Source organism: Phalacrocorax aristotelis, chromosome Z (assembly GCF_949628215.1).
Source record: "Phalacrocorax aristotelis chromosome Z, bGulAri2.1, whole genome shotgun sequence".
NCBI lineage: Eukaryota > Metazoa > Chordata > Aves > Suliformes > Phalacrocoracidae > Phalacrocorax > Phalacrocorax aristotelis.
Window position 1 is genome coordinate 17,955,241 of NC_134311.1, and position 13,133 is coordinate 17,968,373.

At 42.5% G+C, this 13,133-nt stretch overlaps 1 protein-coding gene across 6 annotated transcripts in view; it reads right to left on the minus strand.

Annotated features, from left to right (window-relative positions):
* Window positions 1-1,047: 1,047 nt before the first annotated feature.
* The window catches only part of ZNF608 (zinc finger protein 608), a 92,975-nt gene continuing 80,889 nt past the window's right edge, over window positions 1,048-13,133 (minus strand). For 5 of the 6 annotated variants that reach the window (XM_075078317.1, XM_075078318.1, XM_075078321.1 and 2 more), the window contains exons 4-10: window positions 10,385-10,472; window positions 7,465-9,907; window positions 5,301-5,718; window positions 4,570-4,742; window positions 3,526-3,679; window positions 2,187-2,268; window positions 1,048-1,164 (exon numbers count right to left, since the gene is read on the minus strand). In XM_075078317.1, the coding sequence (XP_074934418.1) occupies window positions 1,158-1,164; window positions 2,187-2,268; window positions 3,526-3,679; window positions 4,570-4,742; window positions 5,301-5,718; window positions 7,465-9,907; window positions 10,385-10,472 (3,365 nt within the window). In that variant the 3' untranslated portion in view covers window positions 1,048-1,157. Of the gene's footprint in view, window positions 1,165-2,182; window positions 2,269-3,525; window positions 3,680-4,569; window positions 4,743-5,300; window positions 5,719-7,464; window positions 9,908-10,384; window positions 10,473-13,133 lie in introns of those variants that run through there. The other variant, XM_075078322.1, reaches the window with a different exon arrangement.

Genomic DNA, 13,133 nt, shown 5'->3' on the forward strand with positions numbered 1-13,133 from the left:
CCACCACAGGCCCAGCGGGGAGGCATGGGACGGCTGCAGCTGCACACCAGTAACTGAGCCCCAGAGAGAACCTCTAGTGACACAGATTAGTCGCTATGTGGTAGCTGCAGCCTCTGCTGTCTGTACCTGTGATACATCTTTCAAAGTGGCCCATAGACACCAAGAAACTATAAAACCAACTTTTTTTCTTTATTCTGATTGCCAAATTATTTAAGGCAGGTATAAAAATGAAAGCATTCGATATACATTTTACATAAAATAAACTAGATTACAGCATAAAACAAGTAACCAGGCAATGGCATTAAAGTCTCTCCTCTAAAACTGGCTAATTGTAAACATTAAAAAAAAGACTGCAGGACTATTCAAGTAATAGAACAATCACAAATGTCTTCTGGTATGCAGGCTATTAGGTTATCTGCCATTCAAGATTATCAAAAAAGACATTTCATTATTCACAGATGCTCATTATCTCCATTTAAAATCTATACATTATATACAACACAGTTTTTGTGGTACTAGAATCCCCATGCCTTCCAAAGGTATATTTTTCACAATACACAATTACAATGAAACAGTGAATACAGTAACATTTTACACTGATGCATCTTAATAGGAGCCACCAAATAGACGTCTACATTGTACCAAAGTGTCATCACAGTTAGCCTCTCTGAGAGCTTGTGGGAAATATCAGAAGGGTATGCAAGGTTCAGGCACACTGATACATAACATTATTTACAATTGGAAAGAAAAAAGAAAGGGAAAAAAAAGGAGGAAGAAGAGAAAAGAAACAAACAGCCTTTTGCGGTTAACACTTTCTAAACATGACAAATACATATCTCCTTTTACTGTGTGGTTCGCAACTTAGCAGCAGACCCTGTGTGCGAGCCTTGGTACTGATACAAAAAAAGTAAAGAATATATATATATTTTTATATATATATGTATATATATATATATACGCATATATATATATAAAAACAGAAGTCTAATTACAGCAACATTTGTTACTCTGTGATAAAATCTGCAATTTACAAAAATGAAATGACTGGTTTTTGCCTGCCATTAAGGCATTTCAAATTAACACCATGGAACTGATGTCTGTAATAAAGCGCTTCCTCATGTGATCCAGTCACATGACAACGTACATCTCCAAACTCATCATTCTCTGAAAGGAGAAAGAAGAATGTTTTAGTATGCAGTATGCTTTACTCCTAGCTTTTTTCTGCACCTCAGGTACACCATGTAATGAAATCTGCACAGTATTCTCAACCCCAAGAAGAAAAGACAACAAGCCATATCTTCATCCCTCCCCTGCCAGGACAACCTACTAACAAGTAACCTGTGCTGGGTTTTATCTTCTGGGATCTGAGACCCTAGCATCCCTCAGCTCTTTCAGAGCTACAAACCTTCCTCACTCAAATAATTCCAGCTAAGAGCCTTACATGGTCACTTGTTTTCAGAGTCAGCTTTCAGAAAGACACCCAAAACCATGGACCGTTAAGTACTATTTAATACATTAAACTCTGAGGCTTAACAGGGCAGCGATGAAAGAAAACCTAATGTTAAGGATGCGTTGGGTTTTTCACTTGAGATGGGATCATTACAATACAGAAGAGTCTCTTTCCTCTTGAAGACTAAGGATGATGGCTGAAGGTTAAATTCTACTGAAAACCTAGTAAATAACTGAGAGGTAAATGCGTGGAATGGGTATGTAATTTAATACGATGTCACCTTTAATAGACTCCCAAGAATACCTCTCTGAAAGCAAAATCAGCAAGCCAGGCAGACTTGCAGGATAGATAGGATAGATAAAATATTACATTTTCCTGGTAGTACGTGGATCTAACTGCATGTGAACTTTAAAACCTTTTTACAAAAAATTTGGATCTTAAATTTTATCTCATAATCACTTGTTTTACCTTAATGCCAATCCTTAAAACACAGTCTAAGGAAAATCTCAGAAGACAGACTACTTGTTCCTTCTTAGTGATCTATGTTCCAGTTAAAAGACAGAACTAAGGACAAAATGTCACCTTAAAGAGAATAAAATTACAATTAACCCAAAGTCCCAAGTTTTTCTTTAGCCTTATAAACTGTCATACAAGGAACAGCAGACCATCAGGCTATAAAATCTACAATTTGATTTCTCCTCTCTCTGTTAAGATATATAATTTACTGGCTATTTACCTTCTTTGTGCAGGGAACATACCAGACGCAGATGCCTGCGCAGCCACCTGCTGAGTGGCAACAAGGGCAGCAGAGGTCAGTCCTGAGGGTAAGAAGAAACAAAGCAATGTTGACGTACTTCTGGTTTTAATGGGTATTTGTGATAAGAGAAATGTCAGGAAGCATCTCCAAGGCAAACTGACAAAAAACTTCACCAGAAAATGGTGGGGTTTCAACACTACATGAGTGGCAAATATTTCAGGCAACAGTGTTAAGACAGTCTGCCCAGTATGATCAATATGCCTTCATAATAGTAAACTGAATTGTCCTTGATGGATATTTTACAAGAAAATACAGCATCCCTACTTATTGTATTCCTTTCCAAGTACTGCACCGCATGATGCTAAGTGGTTCGTATGAGTTCATGAATAGGAAGCTCAGTAGAAGTAATAGGTACCAGGAAACAACAAGAATCAAAAGTCACAGTGAATTACAGAAATGACACGCCAGCCGCTCAGAATACAATACTTCCGTAATAACTTACCATTTTTACAGTTTTCCTACTGAACAAGCATAATGCATCCCAAAAGGCATATGGAATCACTGAATCAAACTGAGAAATGTCAAGACTTTTACACAGGAGAAGTAACTGCTGAGGCACCAAGTGAATGTAATGAATTAATGTAATTTAGCCACCAATTGTGATAGCATGTACTTTGCTGCATGGGAGGAAATCTCCTTTTAATTCAGCTAGAGTCCAGGGTTAGAGAAAAACAGTCAAAGACTGGTATGAAACCTAGGGAGAATGAATTGTATCTTACTGTGCTGCTTTTTCCCTGACTGCAAATTTGTGCACTGTGTTTGCCAAAATACAAAGAGTCCTTTTTCAGATGGTCAAATTATAACAAGCTCAAACCCTTGTGACTGCAATGCCTTGTACATAAAATATGTTCAGTATAAAAAGCGTTTGTCTTTGCCGCACTTCTTCCATTGCTTACACAACCCTAACTATACAAGAAGGAGGTTGTTTGGTTTGGGTTTTTTACTGCCTTTCAGCCAGTTAATGTCAGTTTGTAGTAGGAATCAAAACATTCCTGTGAATGACAGCCTAACTGGTACATCTTTAATAATGCTCTAACACCCAGTTTTGGAAACAAAACTTGGTATTTCTCAGGCATGAAGCTATTCATTTGCTGTTAGACCATGCTGTGAATTTTCAAGCCTTGTTCCTAAATGTAAAGCACTTCTGATTTAACGACAGGATCTCTATTCAAAATACTTCACGTGGGCATGATTTCTAATGTCAACATAGCAGCTCCATGAGGCAAGCTAATCCCACCATTGGAAATCTTCTGCTCACCTTGAAATGGGTCATATTGTCCAGGTATAAGGGGGTAACCCATTCCAACATGTGTGTGATGGTGTGTATGGAGATGCCGCTGGCTAAAAGGAGAATGACGGTCTCGTTCCCTTTCTGCTTCCCGTTCACGCTCAGCTGCTGATTTTTCCACAGGCTAGTAATAGAAAGTGAAAGAAAACCAATGTGAGAACTTTAAAGGGAACGAAATCACAACAAAACCACACTTGCCATTACCTGGCAACAACCTTTTGAATTCAAATGGTGAAGCTGATTTTTTCTGAAGTATCTCTACTGGATTGTCTGCACTTGATTCTGATCTGAAGCTGGTGTATCTGGCTAATGGAAGATTTTCCAAGGCATGGAGATTTTGAGGCAACACACTACAGCGTGAAGCCACCATGATGACGTCTAGTTTTGGGCTCCCTTAAGCCTGGCTGACTTGCCAATGCCTGAACAACCTCGTTAAGCCGCTGAAAGCTGATGTAAATGAATCCCTCTTTAATGCGCTCTGGGGATCAAGCCTGCCTGAACAGTAAGAAAGCCCTTTTAAAAACAGAATCAGAGTCAGTGACTTGCTCAAAATTAAAGCTAGCACCAACATATCTGAAAGTAAAATAACTATTTTCTCCAATGTGGAAATCTTCAGAAACTGGGGCTGGTCATCTGCTGTCTGGAAGATGTGGCTTCTTGGCAAATACTGGGAGGGGATATTACCAAATCCCTCACCCAACTTCTCATTTCATAATTTGTTTCCAAACAGGAGCTTCCTGTTTAACTGTGCACCGGGAGGTATCTCTGAATCTATGTCTCTATTTGAGTACATTCATTTAAGATAGGAAGACTCTGAGCACAGAACTGTTACAAATGTCACTTCCAGTTTATGCCACAAAAGCTTCCCAATGATAAATCACTTTTATTTAAAACAGTACTATAAAGAAGAATCATGCATTCAGAGCTTGATGCCAGATTGTGTGCTTCTTAAAATGATGTTCTCTACCCCTCCCCATATGTACCACTCTTCAGTAACAACAGAGGAAGCCTTACAACAGGGGACTTGCTGCGATACTGGTTGGCATGCTGCTGGAGCAAATCCAGTGCTTTGGACTCAGTGGTTGATTTCGTATTGATGCTTGGGCTGGTATTGACTTTTTCCGCCTCTTCTCTCCCTGACATCTTCCCATAAACTGGATAATGAAATCCTGGAGAGAGATAGGCCCCTGCAGGTAAACAATAAATACCACATCAAGTTACTGTTTTTACATTTTGGTTTTATCAAGGTGGAGGAGGAGATGCCAGGACAGAGGATAACATCAAAAACGGATCACGTGACTATCAAACGGCATCTTTGCTCTTCAATTTCTTCACCTAATTTACCCTGATGAATGGAGGTTATAAAGAGGGTTGAGCTGATAGCCATTTCAGACATTTATGGTTCCTCTTTAAGTGAAAGGAATAGTAACTATAATGGTTCTGACAGTAAGTGCTTAGAATATTTTTATAGGCAATAAACTATCTGTCAGTCTAACAGCAATAGCAGACTGTCAAGGGTTGAGAAAACTGTAGCTGGAAACTGTGACAGTTCATAAAAGGAACATCTTGTATTAAATCAGTTTCATCTACAGAACTTTCCCTCGTGGAAGCACAAGCAAAACAAATGTCACCCATGAAGCTTCTAATTTACCCTAGCTACTAACAGAAATATTAAATGCAGGCTTTACTGCACTTTGAGGGTGTAAATCTTAACTAGTGTGCAAGGCAAATTTCAGAATACATACCAGGATAGCTGTGCATTAGGACAGGAGAGACTGCACGATAGGCTGGATGGTTGGGATCGTACATCTGTGGATAAGGATAAGCATGCAAGTACTGGATATATGACTGATGCTGACTCATTGGTGAGGAAACTGCTACTCTAGCACCCCGAGAGTCCTTCCAATTTACAGGAGTCTTTCGATCATCGTTTTTTATCTTGCTCTCATCCACTGATTGAGAATCAGAACGCTTGACCTCTTTAGGCTCCTCTTTAATGCTTGCTAATGAGACAGGAAGGTTAGGCAGGGAACTTTCCTTGTTAGGTGTTTTTCTAGGGCTATCTTCTTTTAACTTTTTCTCACGATCAAGTTCTTCTGATTTTTGCTGATCAAGGTATTTGGGCTGATAGACATAATGATGCCATGTTCGTGAATCTGGATCCTAATATGGAGGAGAAAAAAAATTTTGTTCTGAACTTAGATGTTGAAATAAGGTCGTTATTGATATTTCCCATACTTCAGTTAATGTATTTTTAATAGCTGTTTTAAGAACATATCCCTATCACATAGAGAAGAGGTTTGCTTGCTTCAGAGTGCCTTCCGCTCAAAGTCAAACCAATATTCCAATGAAGGAGCAAGAGACTATTATCAAATTTTAATTCAATTGCTTCATCTTATATCCTTCTTCATGCCTTTAACTAGTTTAATCATGAAATACGTATGCATTGTATCAAAGTTCTGAGACCACATTATTCATAAAACATTTTCATTAAAGTCCACAGAGAGGTTTTCCCACTAGAGAGCAAAAAAATACCTGTGAACCACAGAATTAAAGCTGGCTAATGATATGCCAGAGCACTTAGATTACCTGGAACAATGAACCTGAAAAACTGATCTCACTGGAAAGATGCTAATGCTGCCTCTTATATTACAAACATTCAGGAATCAGTGGAAGTCAGACTGTAAGGCAGACTTCTTCAGCTGACAGTCTTACTTCAAGTTTGTAAAACTATATGTTGGTAAGTATTTACAGCAGTATTTAAAGAACACATACAGGATATCATAAATACATTTTTGCAAAATATATTACACAGACCAGTTTATAAACACATTACAGAATTAAGTAGGTGGATTCTTTAAAACAAATCAGTACTGACCAGGAACAGGAAGACTTTTTTTTTTCTAATACAGGATACGCAAGAGCTAATTGTAAACGTTGCCTCCAGCTGGTACACATTTATGGCACGTGCAACAGAAACATAAGCACACAACTAGACCCTTGAACAGTCTGGTTCAAACACTCATTTGAATCAGCAGAAATCTCCTGCTTGGGGCTGCACCATCCCACTTCCTTTAGAGCTCCCTAAATCCCACTCACCTGACCCCACTGTACGTTGAATGACAGGCAGTAAGGGTGAATTCTGGGATGTACCATACACCAGAACACGAAAGCACCAAGCATCGAGGCTCCTGTTCAGAGCACAGAGACAGTCGCATTGTCTCGAATGAAGGCAATGCAATATCTAGGAAGGTCAGCATGAAGCCACTGGATGAAATTCTCTGAAGTCAATGGCAAAACTATCACTGACTTCAATGGAGAGAGTATTTCATCCATTATGTAGGTCTGTAGGGGACTGAGGTTGGTTGAGGAGAGAAGGGGAACTTAACTGCTTCAGAAAGGTCACCTTGGGTTAAGATAAAGAGCTGAGCTTCAAGCCAACTCTTCAAAGAATGGGCTCACCCATCTTTAGTAAATGCCAACTGTTATTTAACAAAAAAAAAGAAACCATATTTCAAATCTACTTTAAGTCCTCTCACAACAAAAGCTGCTTATTTTGCTTGAAATTTCTCATTTCTGAACTAAGCAAATTGCTTAGAATTTACATCTAAAAGAGAAATCTAATTCTATTTTACTGATGCATGTAATTTAAAATAAGTCTATTCAGGTCTCAAACCTGGGTTCTGTCACCACCTTGCTAGATCTTTGGTTTTTTCTCCTTCCTTTTCAAACAGCTCAACTGAAAACTCTACTGGTCTATTCACAGATTACAGTACTACCCAGCATGAAAAATGGATGGCAGAGCTTGTCTGGCTGCAAAGGGAGAAGAACAGAGCAGAATCTGAGGCAAAATCTCACTTGACTTAAGGATTAACCAAGACACTCCTGTTCCATTTCCTGTGATCTCACCTGTTTAAATCGTGTGGTTGGATCTACTCCCGTTTGCTTCATGGAGTCCATAACAGATTTCATCTCCACAGCCTCCTTTATGAGCTGGTGGTTTTCCATTTGTTTGGCTTTGAAACTGTCAGCCTGAAGCTGCTGCTGGTGATTGGAAAGGATCTGTGATTTGCTTGTCTCCTCGCCTTTGTTAGGTACTATTTTAGTGTTATTTTTGCTGGACTCTGGAGTTGAAGGGGCCTTTGAAATAGTGGCAGATGGAATATTCTTCTGCTTGTTGTCATCTTTCCCAATCTCCTTCAAGGGGGGTTCATTCTTCCTTTCACAGTCCCTCCCAGTTTGTGCCATTTTCTGTTCTGCTAGTCTCTGGTCCTCATAGTATTTTTCATACTGCTGCCTGTAAGCAGGGTTAGAGGCCATTAGGGACTTTTGGTCCATGTAGAGCCCATAGGCATACTGTCCATAATAAAGTGACTGAGCAAGTGCAGGGTGTCTTTGCGTTATTACTGACTGATGTTGTGGTTGCAAATTAGAGGAAGTGCTTTCGCTTTTCTTGGCATCTGATGGTTCTGCCTTCTCTTTCTTTTCAGCCTCTTCCTCTGCCTCTTTTTTGATCTTCAGTCCCTGTGGGGTACTGCTGTTCCCAGCTGCTGGGGCACTGACCTGTCCAGAGTGCATGTAACTTGGGGAATAATAAGGATCGTAGCCATGGTAATAGGGAGAATGGGACTCTTTTGCTTGAGCCGATTGTGCTGTGGTTGAAGAATGCCCTTTTACAACACCGTCCTTATTAGAAATAATATCTGATGGAGAGCTGGCCTTTGACCTCAAGCCCTCTGACCTGCTGTCAGAGCCACCATCATCAGCCGCATCAGAAATATCCGAGTAAGCAGGGCTGTTGGTTTTAGTGGCTGTGCTATCTGCACCGTTTTGTGTCAACACATGCAGTGGCGCCATGGCAGATTGTCCATTCACCAAAGTGCTGCATTCCATCCTGGATGCACTCCCTATGGAAGGGCTGGGCGCGTTGTCTGTGAACGTGTAAACCTTATCAGCTTCAGCCTTAATACTTGCCATCCTGCTCTCTTGAGACTCTGACAGTCCATTAGCTAGCACTTCATTCTTGTTGAGATGGTCCTTTAAAAAATGTCCAGATAAGTCCTTCCCAGACCCTTTTGAATCCTCCAGCTTTCCCAGCTTGGAATCCATCTTGGGACTTCCTGTCTCTTTGCTTTCTTTGTCCTTCAGCTTTCGCTTCTCCTTTTTCTTTTTGTCTTTGAGTGATGTGAGAGCTGGGTTTACAGTGCTTGGCTCTCCCATGATTGTGGGCTTTGGTTGAATAGGTTTTAGCGGAGGGCTCTTTGGTGTAGCCTGAACAATGGTAGTTGTTAGGGAGGGCAGTCCCGGTATTGTCCCTGTAGTGGTGGTTGTGAAGGCTGTCGTAGGTATAGCTATTAATTGAGGAGGAGTCGGTGCTGGCGCTGGGGCAATGGGCCTGGCTGTTTTCAGTTTGGAAAGGTTTTTATCCACTTTGCAATTGTTTGCTTTCTTGCCTTTATCACCCAAACTCTTCTTGTCGATTAACCCTTCAGCCTCCAATTTCGGCATTTCAGTTTGCAAATTGCCATCTGCTACAGAGCAATTATCCAGTGTAGCTGCCATATTAGAAATTACTGGAAGGCTGTTCAATTCACTGTTCAGACCCTTCTTTTTGCCAGAATTCTTGCCAGTTTTGGAACTCATAACTGAACCAGGACCGTTGCTGGTCAGTTCCCTTTTTCCCTTGGGGGTCCCTGTGGCAGTGATAGAGGAAGGAGATGTCGGTGCTTTTAGTGGATCAAAGCCTGGCAAGTTTGTGCTTGGCTCACTGCATTCAAGTGCCACATTACTCAATGCTTCCTCACAGTCTGAAATTTTGTCTTCACCATCAGGCTCAAACTCCAGTTTGTTTTCTGGGTCTAAATGTGCATGAGCCTGATGGTATCTTAGTCCATTAATGTGCTTGTATTTTTTGTTGCAGTTGGGGTGAGGACAGTCAATCAGCACTGGAGAAGAGCAGCCTTGGTCCAAAAAAGTAGTCTCAGGTTTCCCCTGCGGGGTGGTGGGAGTGCTTCTAGAGTTAGTACGAACACGTTTTCCAGATTTATTGTCTTCTGAACTGGAATTCAAATCAAGCTCCATTGGAGGCTTAGTTTTCCTCTTGTTTGTGGATGAGGGGCTGGCTTTCACCTCATCCATGGTGCAGTTTGGGGGTGTCCTGCGCCCACTGGAGTTAAGGCTGCCCCTTCTCCCCTTCCCATTGGCACCACCTCGATTCTTATTCTGAAGTCCTCTGGACTCTGCAAAACTTGCATCATTCCCAGGTACAGCTGCAGCTGCAGCAGACCTTGCTCGCTTTCCCCTCCCCCGTCCTCCACGCATTTCCAGGTCACTTGTTGGTGACTCACAAAACCTATATAAACAAGAGCAGATTTCATCAGCAGGAGCTGTAAACTGAATAAATACCAAAACACCACCACCTCCTGTAACAGAACCTTCATACATGTTAAAGGAAAGATGTCCTTCTTCCACATGACAGTTACAGTCTCAAAGGGAAACTTATTAGAAAAGGACAAAAATGGAAAAAGAACAAGACCGCCTAATTAGAACAATGGAAAGAAAAACTATCCAAACTTACAGAAATGCATTTTAACATTAATTGCCCTCTGATTGAATCTCGTGTGTTTCCCCTTCCCTCTCAAAAACACAAAACAAGAAGAAATAAAAACTCCCACTGCGCATTTCAGTATGGAACAGAGAATTACTCATTTCACTGCTGCATGTTTTCAATTATAACCAGTTGGTTTTTATTAATCTCCATACAGTCTCTTCACAGAGACTGGGGGTGAAAATACAGCAGAGAAAACACAGACTCAGAATGATTGCCTACCTAGGAGGGGCCCAGTCGTGCTTTGTGCAGTCCAGCAGTGTTCCCACATAAGTTTTGTTCCTCCACGTAACATTTACCACTAGGACACCTGCCAATGGGAGAAAAACAAAGTATTATCACAGTCAGAACAGTAATTGGGGTTGGCTTTTTGTTTTGCTCTTTCTTAATTTTTTTTCTCCTTCCCCACAAAGTGAGAGCTTTATTCTCATTTGCTTTCAAACACTGTGGTCTATACTGTTCCTCTTTTCTGGTTTCAGTGACCTCAAGTTAAAACCCACAGGAAAGACAGCAAACGACAAAGAACAAGAGTGCTGTGTGCACATGTGTATGGGTGTAAGAGAGTGTGTGCTTGTGTGACTGTGTGTAATCAAGATATAGCTGACAGAAGGAAATGGGTTTTGCCATGTCCTGCTGTAAAACAGCAACACTCATCTCTTAATTTTGCTATTATTGCACATAATTGCTTTCACTTGGCAGCCAGCCAGCATTAACTAAGCACCAGTTACAGTGTTTAAATCAGTAGGTGACTGAGAAGAATCTGCTTTGCTTTGAACAATATGATAATGATGCTTCTATTTATTTGAAATTGCATATATCCAAACGCACACATATGCATTGCAAGTTTTGTTCATTGATATAGATGGAAACATGTATTAGTTGCCTTGCTTCTTCTTCTGTGGAAAGCAAGGGACTAAATGTGAAATTTCAACCATACAGTACAGCCAAGTAGAATAGCAATACAGATATATAGAAAGCAGGATCCTTTAGAAATATGTACTGCAATTTGTTTTTCCACTTATGACTTCTATTAAATGTAAATTCATCTGCCCACCTAAAGTAGACTTCTAATTTTGTTTAATTATCCCCGTGAAATGCATGCAGGGTAAGGATATGCTAAGTAACAATAAAATAGCTGGGGGGGATGTCATTCAAATGTTTTCAGGTTGCCCTCAAACACTTCTTCACATGATTTATCATCATGTTTATGGACTAACCAGCAAATAACCCCTTTAATTCATTAACTTCCACAGATAAACACAAGGTACTAGTATTGAACCAGCCTTCTCTTTTTATTAGAATGTACGCTGAAATAAAAAACATATTTCACCTAGCAAAGAAAGGCATGATGCAAAACATTTCCAATTTGTGAGAGGCACGAAGGCACTAACTCACAGCTGCCAGTCTTGTGACTTGTTTTTCCTCCCCACTTCCCTTGTTCTAGCTGTAGCGTTTCTGTAACGGATATAATAATGGCACTGTGCCAGAATGTTTCCAGTCAGTCTTTTTGCTTTGTCTTACCAGTGCGATGTCTGATTTTGAACTAGAAACAATCCCTCTCCACTGCACCAAGGTAAACATGCAACCACCCGCTTACTTCCTCACGGGGCCTTTTAACAGTAGGGTAGTATTTGAAGCACTTTTAGCAGAGGTACCAGGGAAGAAGGGATTTCCTTGAAAATTCTCTGTAACAGTTTTGAAAATTATTCCCCATATGGTTTTAAGTTGCCACGATGATAAGGCTACTAGAATTTCTTAGGCTGTGGCGAACTAGTCTGAAGGATGAAAGATAACCGGCTCTTCCCACCAGGGTCAGTGCCAGGCTTTGAATACCTACAAGGATTAGGGTTAACTCGCTGTGGTGTGTTTTTATGACCTAGGCAAACGCGGCAGCCTGGAAAAACAACAAACACGTTTTACCCTGGCCCCCCTCGCAGGAGAAACGCGGCGGAGGAGGTGGAAGGGGGCCGGGGCCGGGGCCGCCCGCCTCATCCGCGCTCCCACCCGCCGGCGCTGAGGGGCCTTTGTGGCCGCCGGCCCCGCGGGGCGCCCCGGACCCCGCCGCCATTGGCCCGCGCTGCCCCCGGCTCCGGCTGCTGATTGGCCGCGCTCAGCCCCGCGGCAGCCGTCGCCCCAGCCCATTGGCAGCAGAGGCTCGGCGGGCTGGGGGCAGGGAGGCGCGCGCAGGCAGGCAGCGATCTGGGGCAGCGGCAGGCTCTGCCTGCCGGCAGGCTGCTCAGGTAGTGCCGGCGACCGGGGTGCGTTCGTCCGCGGCGCCCCGGGGCGTTGGGCCGGCAAAGGCAAGCGGGCGGAGGGGTCCGACCGCCGGTAAGCGGCTCCTGCGGACGGGGCGGCCCGGACGGAACCTCACGTCCCCGGTCCGGGAGGGGAGCAGGCGGTCCCGCTGCGCCCCTGCCGCCAGCTCCAGAGCGGAGGGGAGCCTGGGGGCTCCGGGACCGCCGATGCCGTGCCGTTGTCCTGCAGTGCTGAAATCCCGCCACGTCCTGAAACCTGTGCACCTACTTAGACGTATGGGCAAAAAACGTCGAGAGGCGAATACGCCAGTATATCCGCAGAGGAAATATTTGTCAGGGGAAATGGCGTTTCTCGCAACAAGCAACTCCAAACTATGTTCCCACCTGGCACTCGCACGCTAGTCAGGGAGAGAGATTAAAAAAGCGTTTCTCTGGTAACCTCGATGCCTTCTGTCCATCTTAATAGCTGGTCAGCTGTGACTCTGTAATGCTCCGAATGAAAATCACGGGTATTTTCCATCGCTAAATCCTGTTACACCATGCAGCCCATCTCCCTGCAGCAGCACAGTCACTCCCTCCTGCCCGTTCACCAGTGTGCGTCCCATCTTCTAAATGCACAGAGGGCTTTCTGACTTCCCACAGAGTGTTATGGGAGAATTAAGCGTGCCATTCATTTCTCCCTAGCTTGTTCACCTTTATCCTTTTGTTAAAATGTA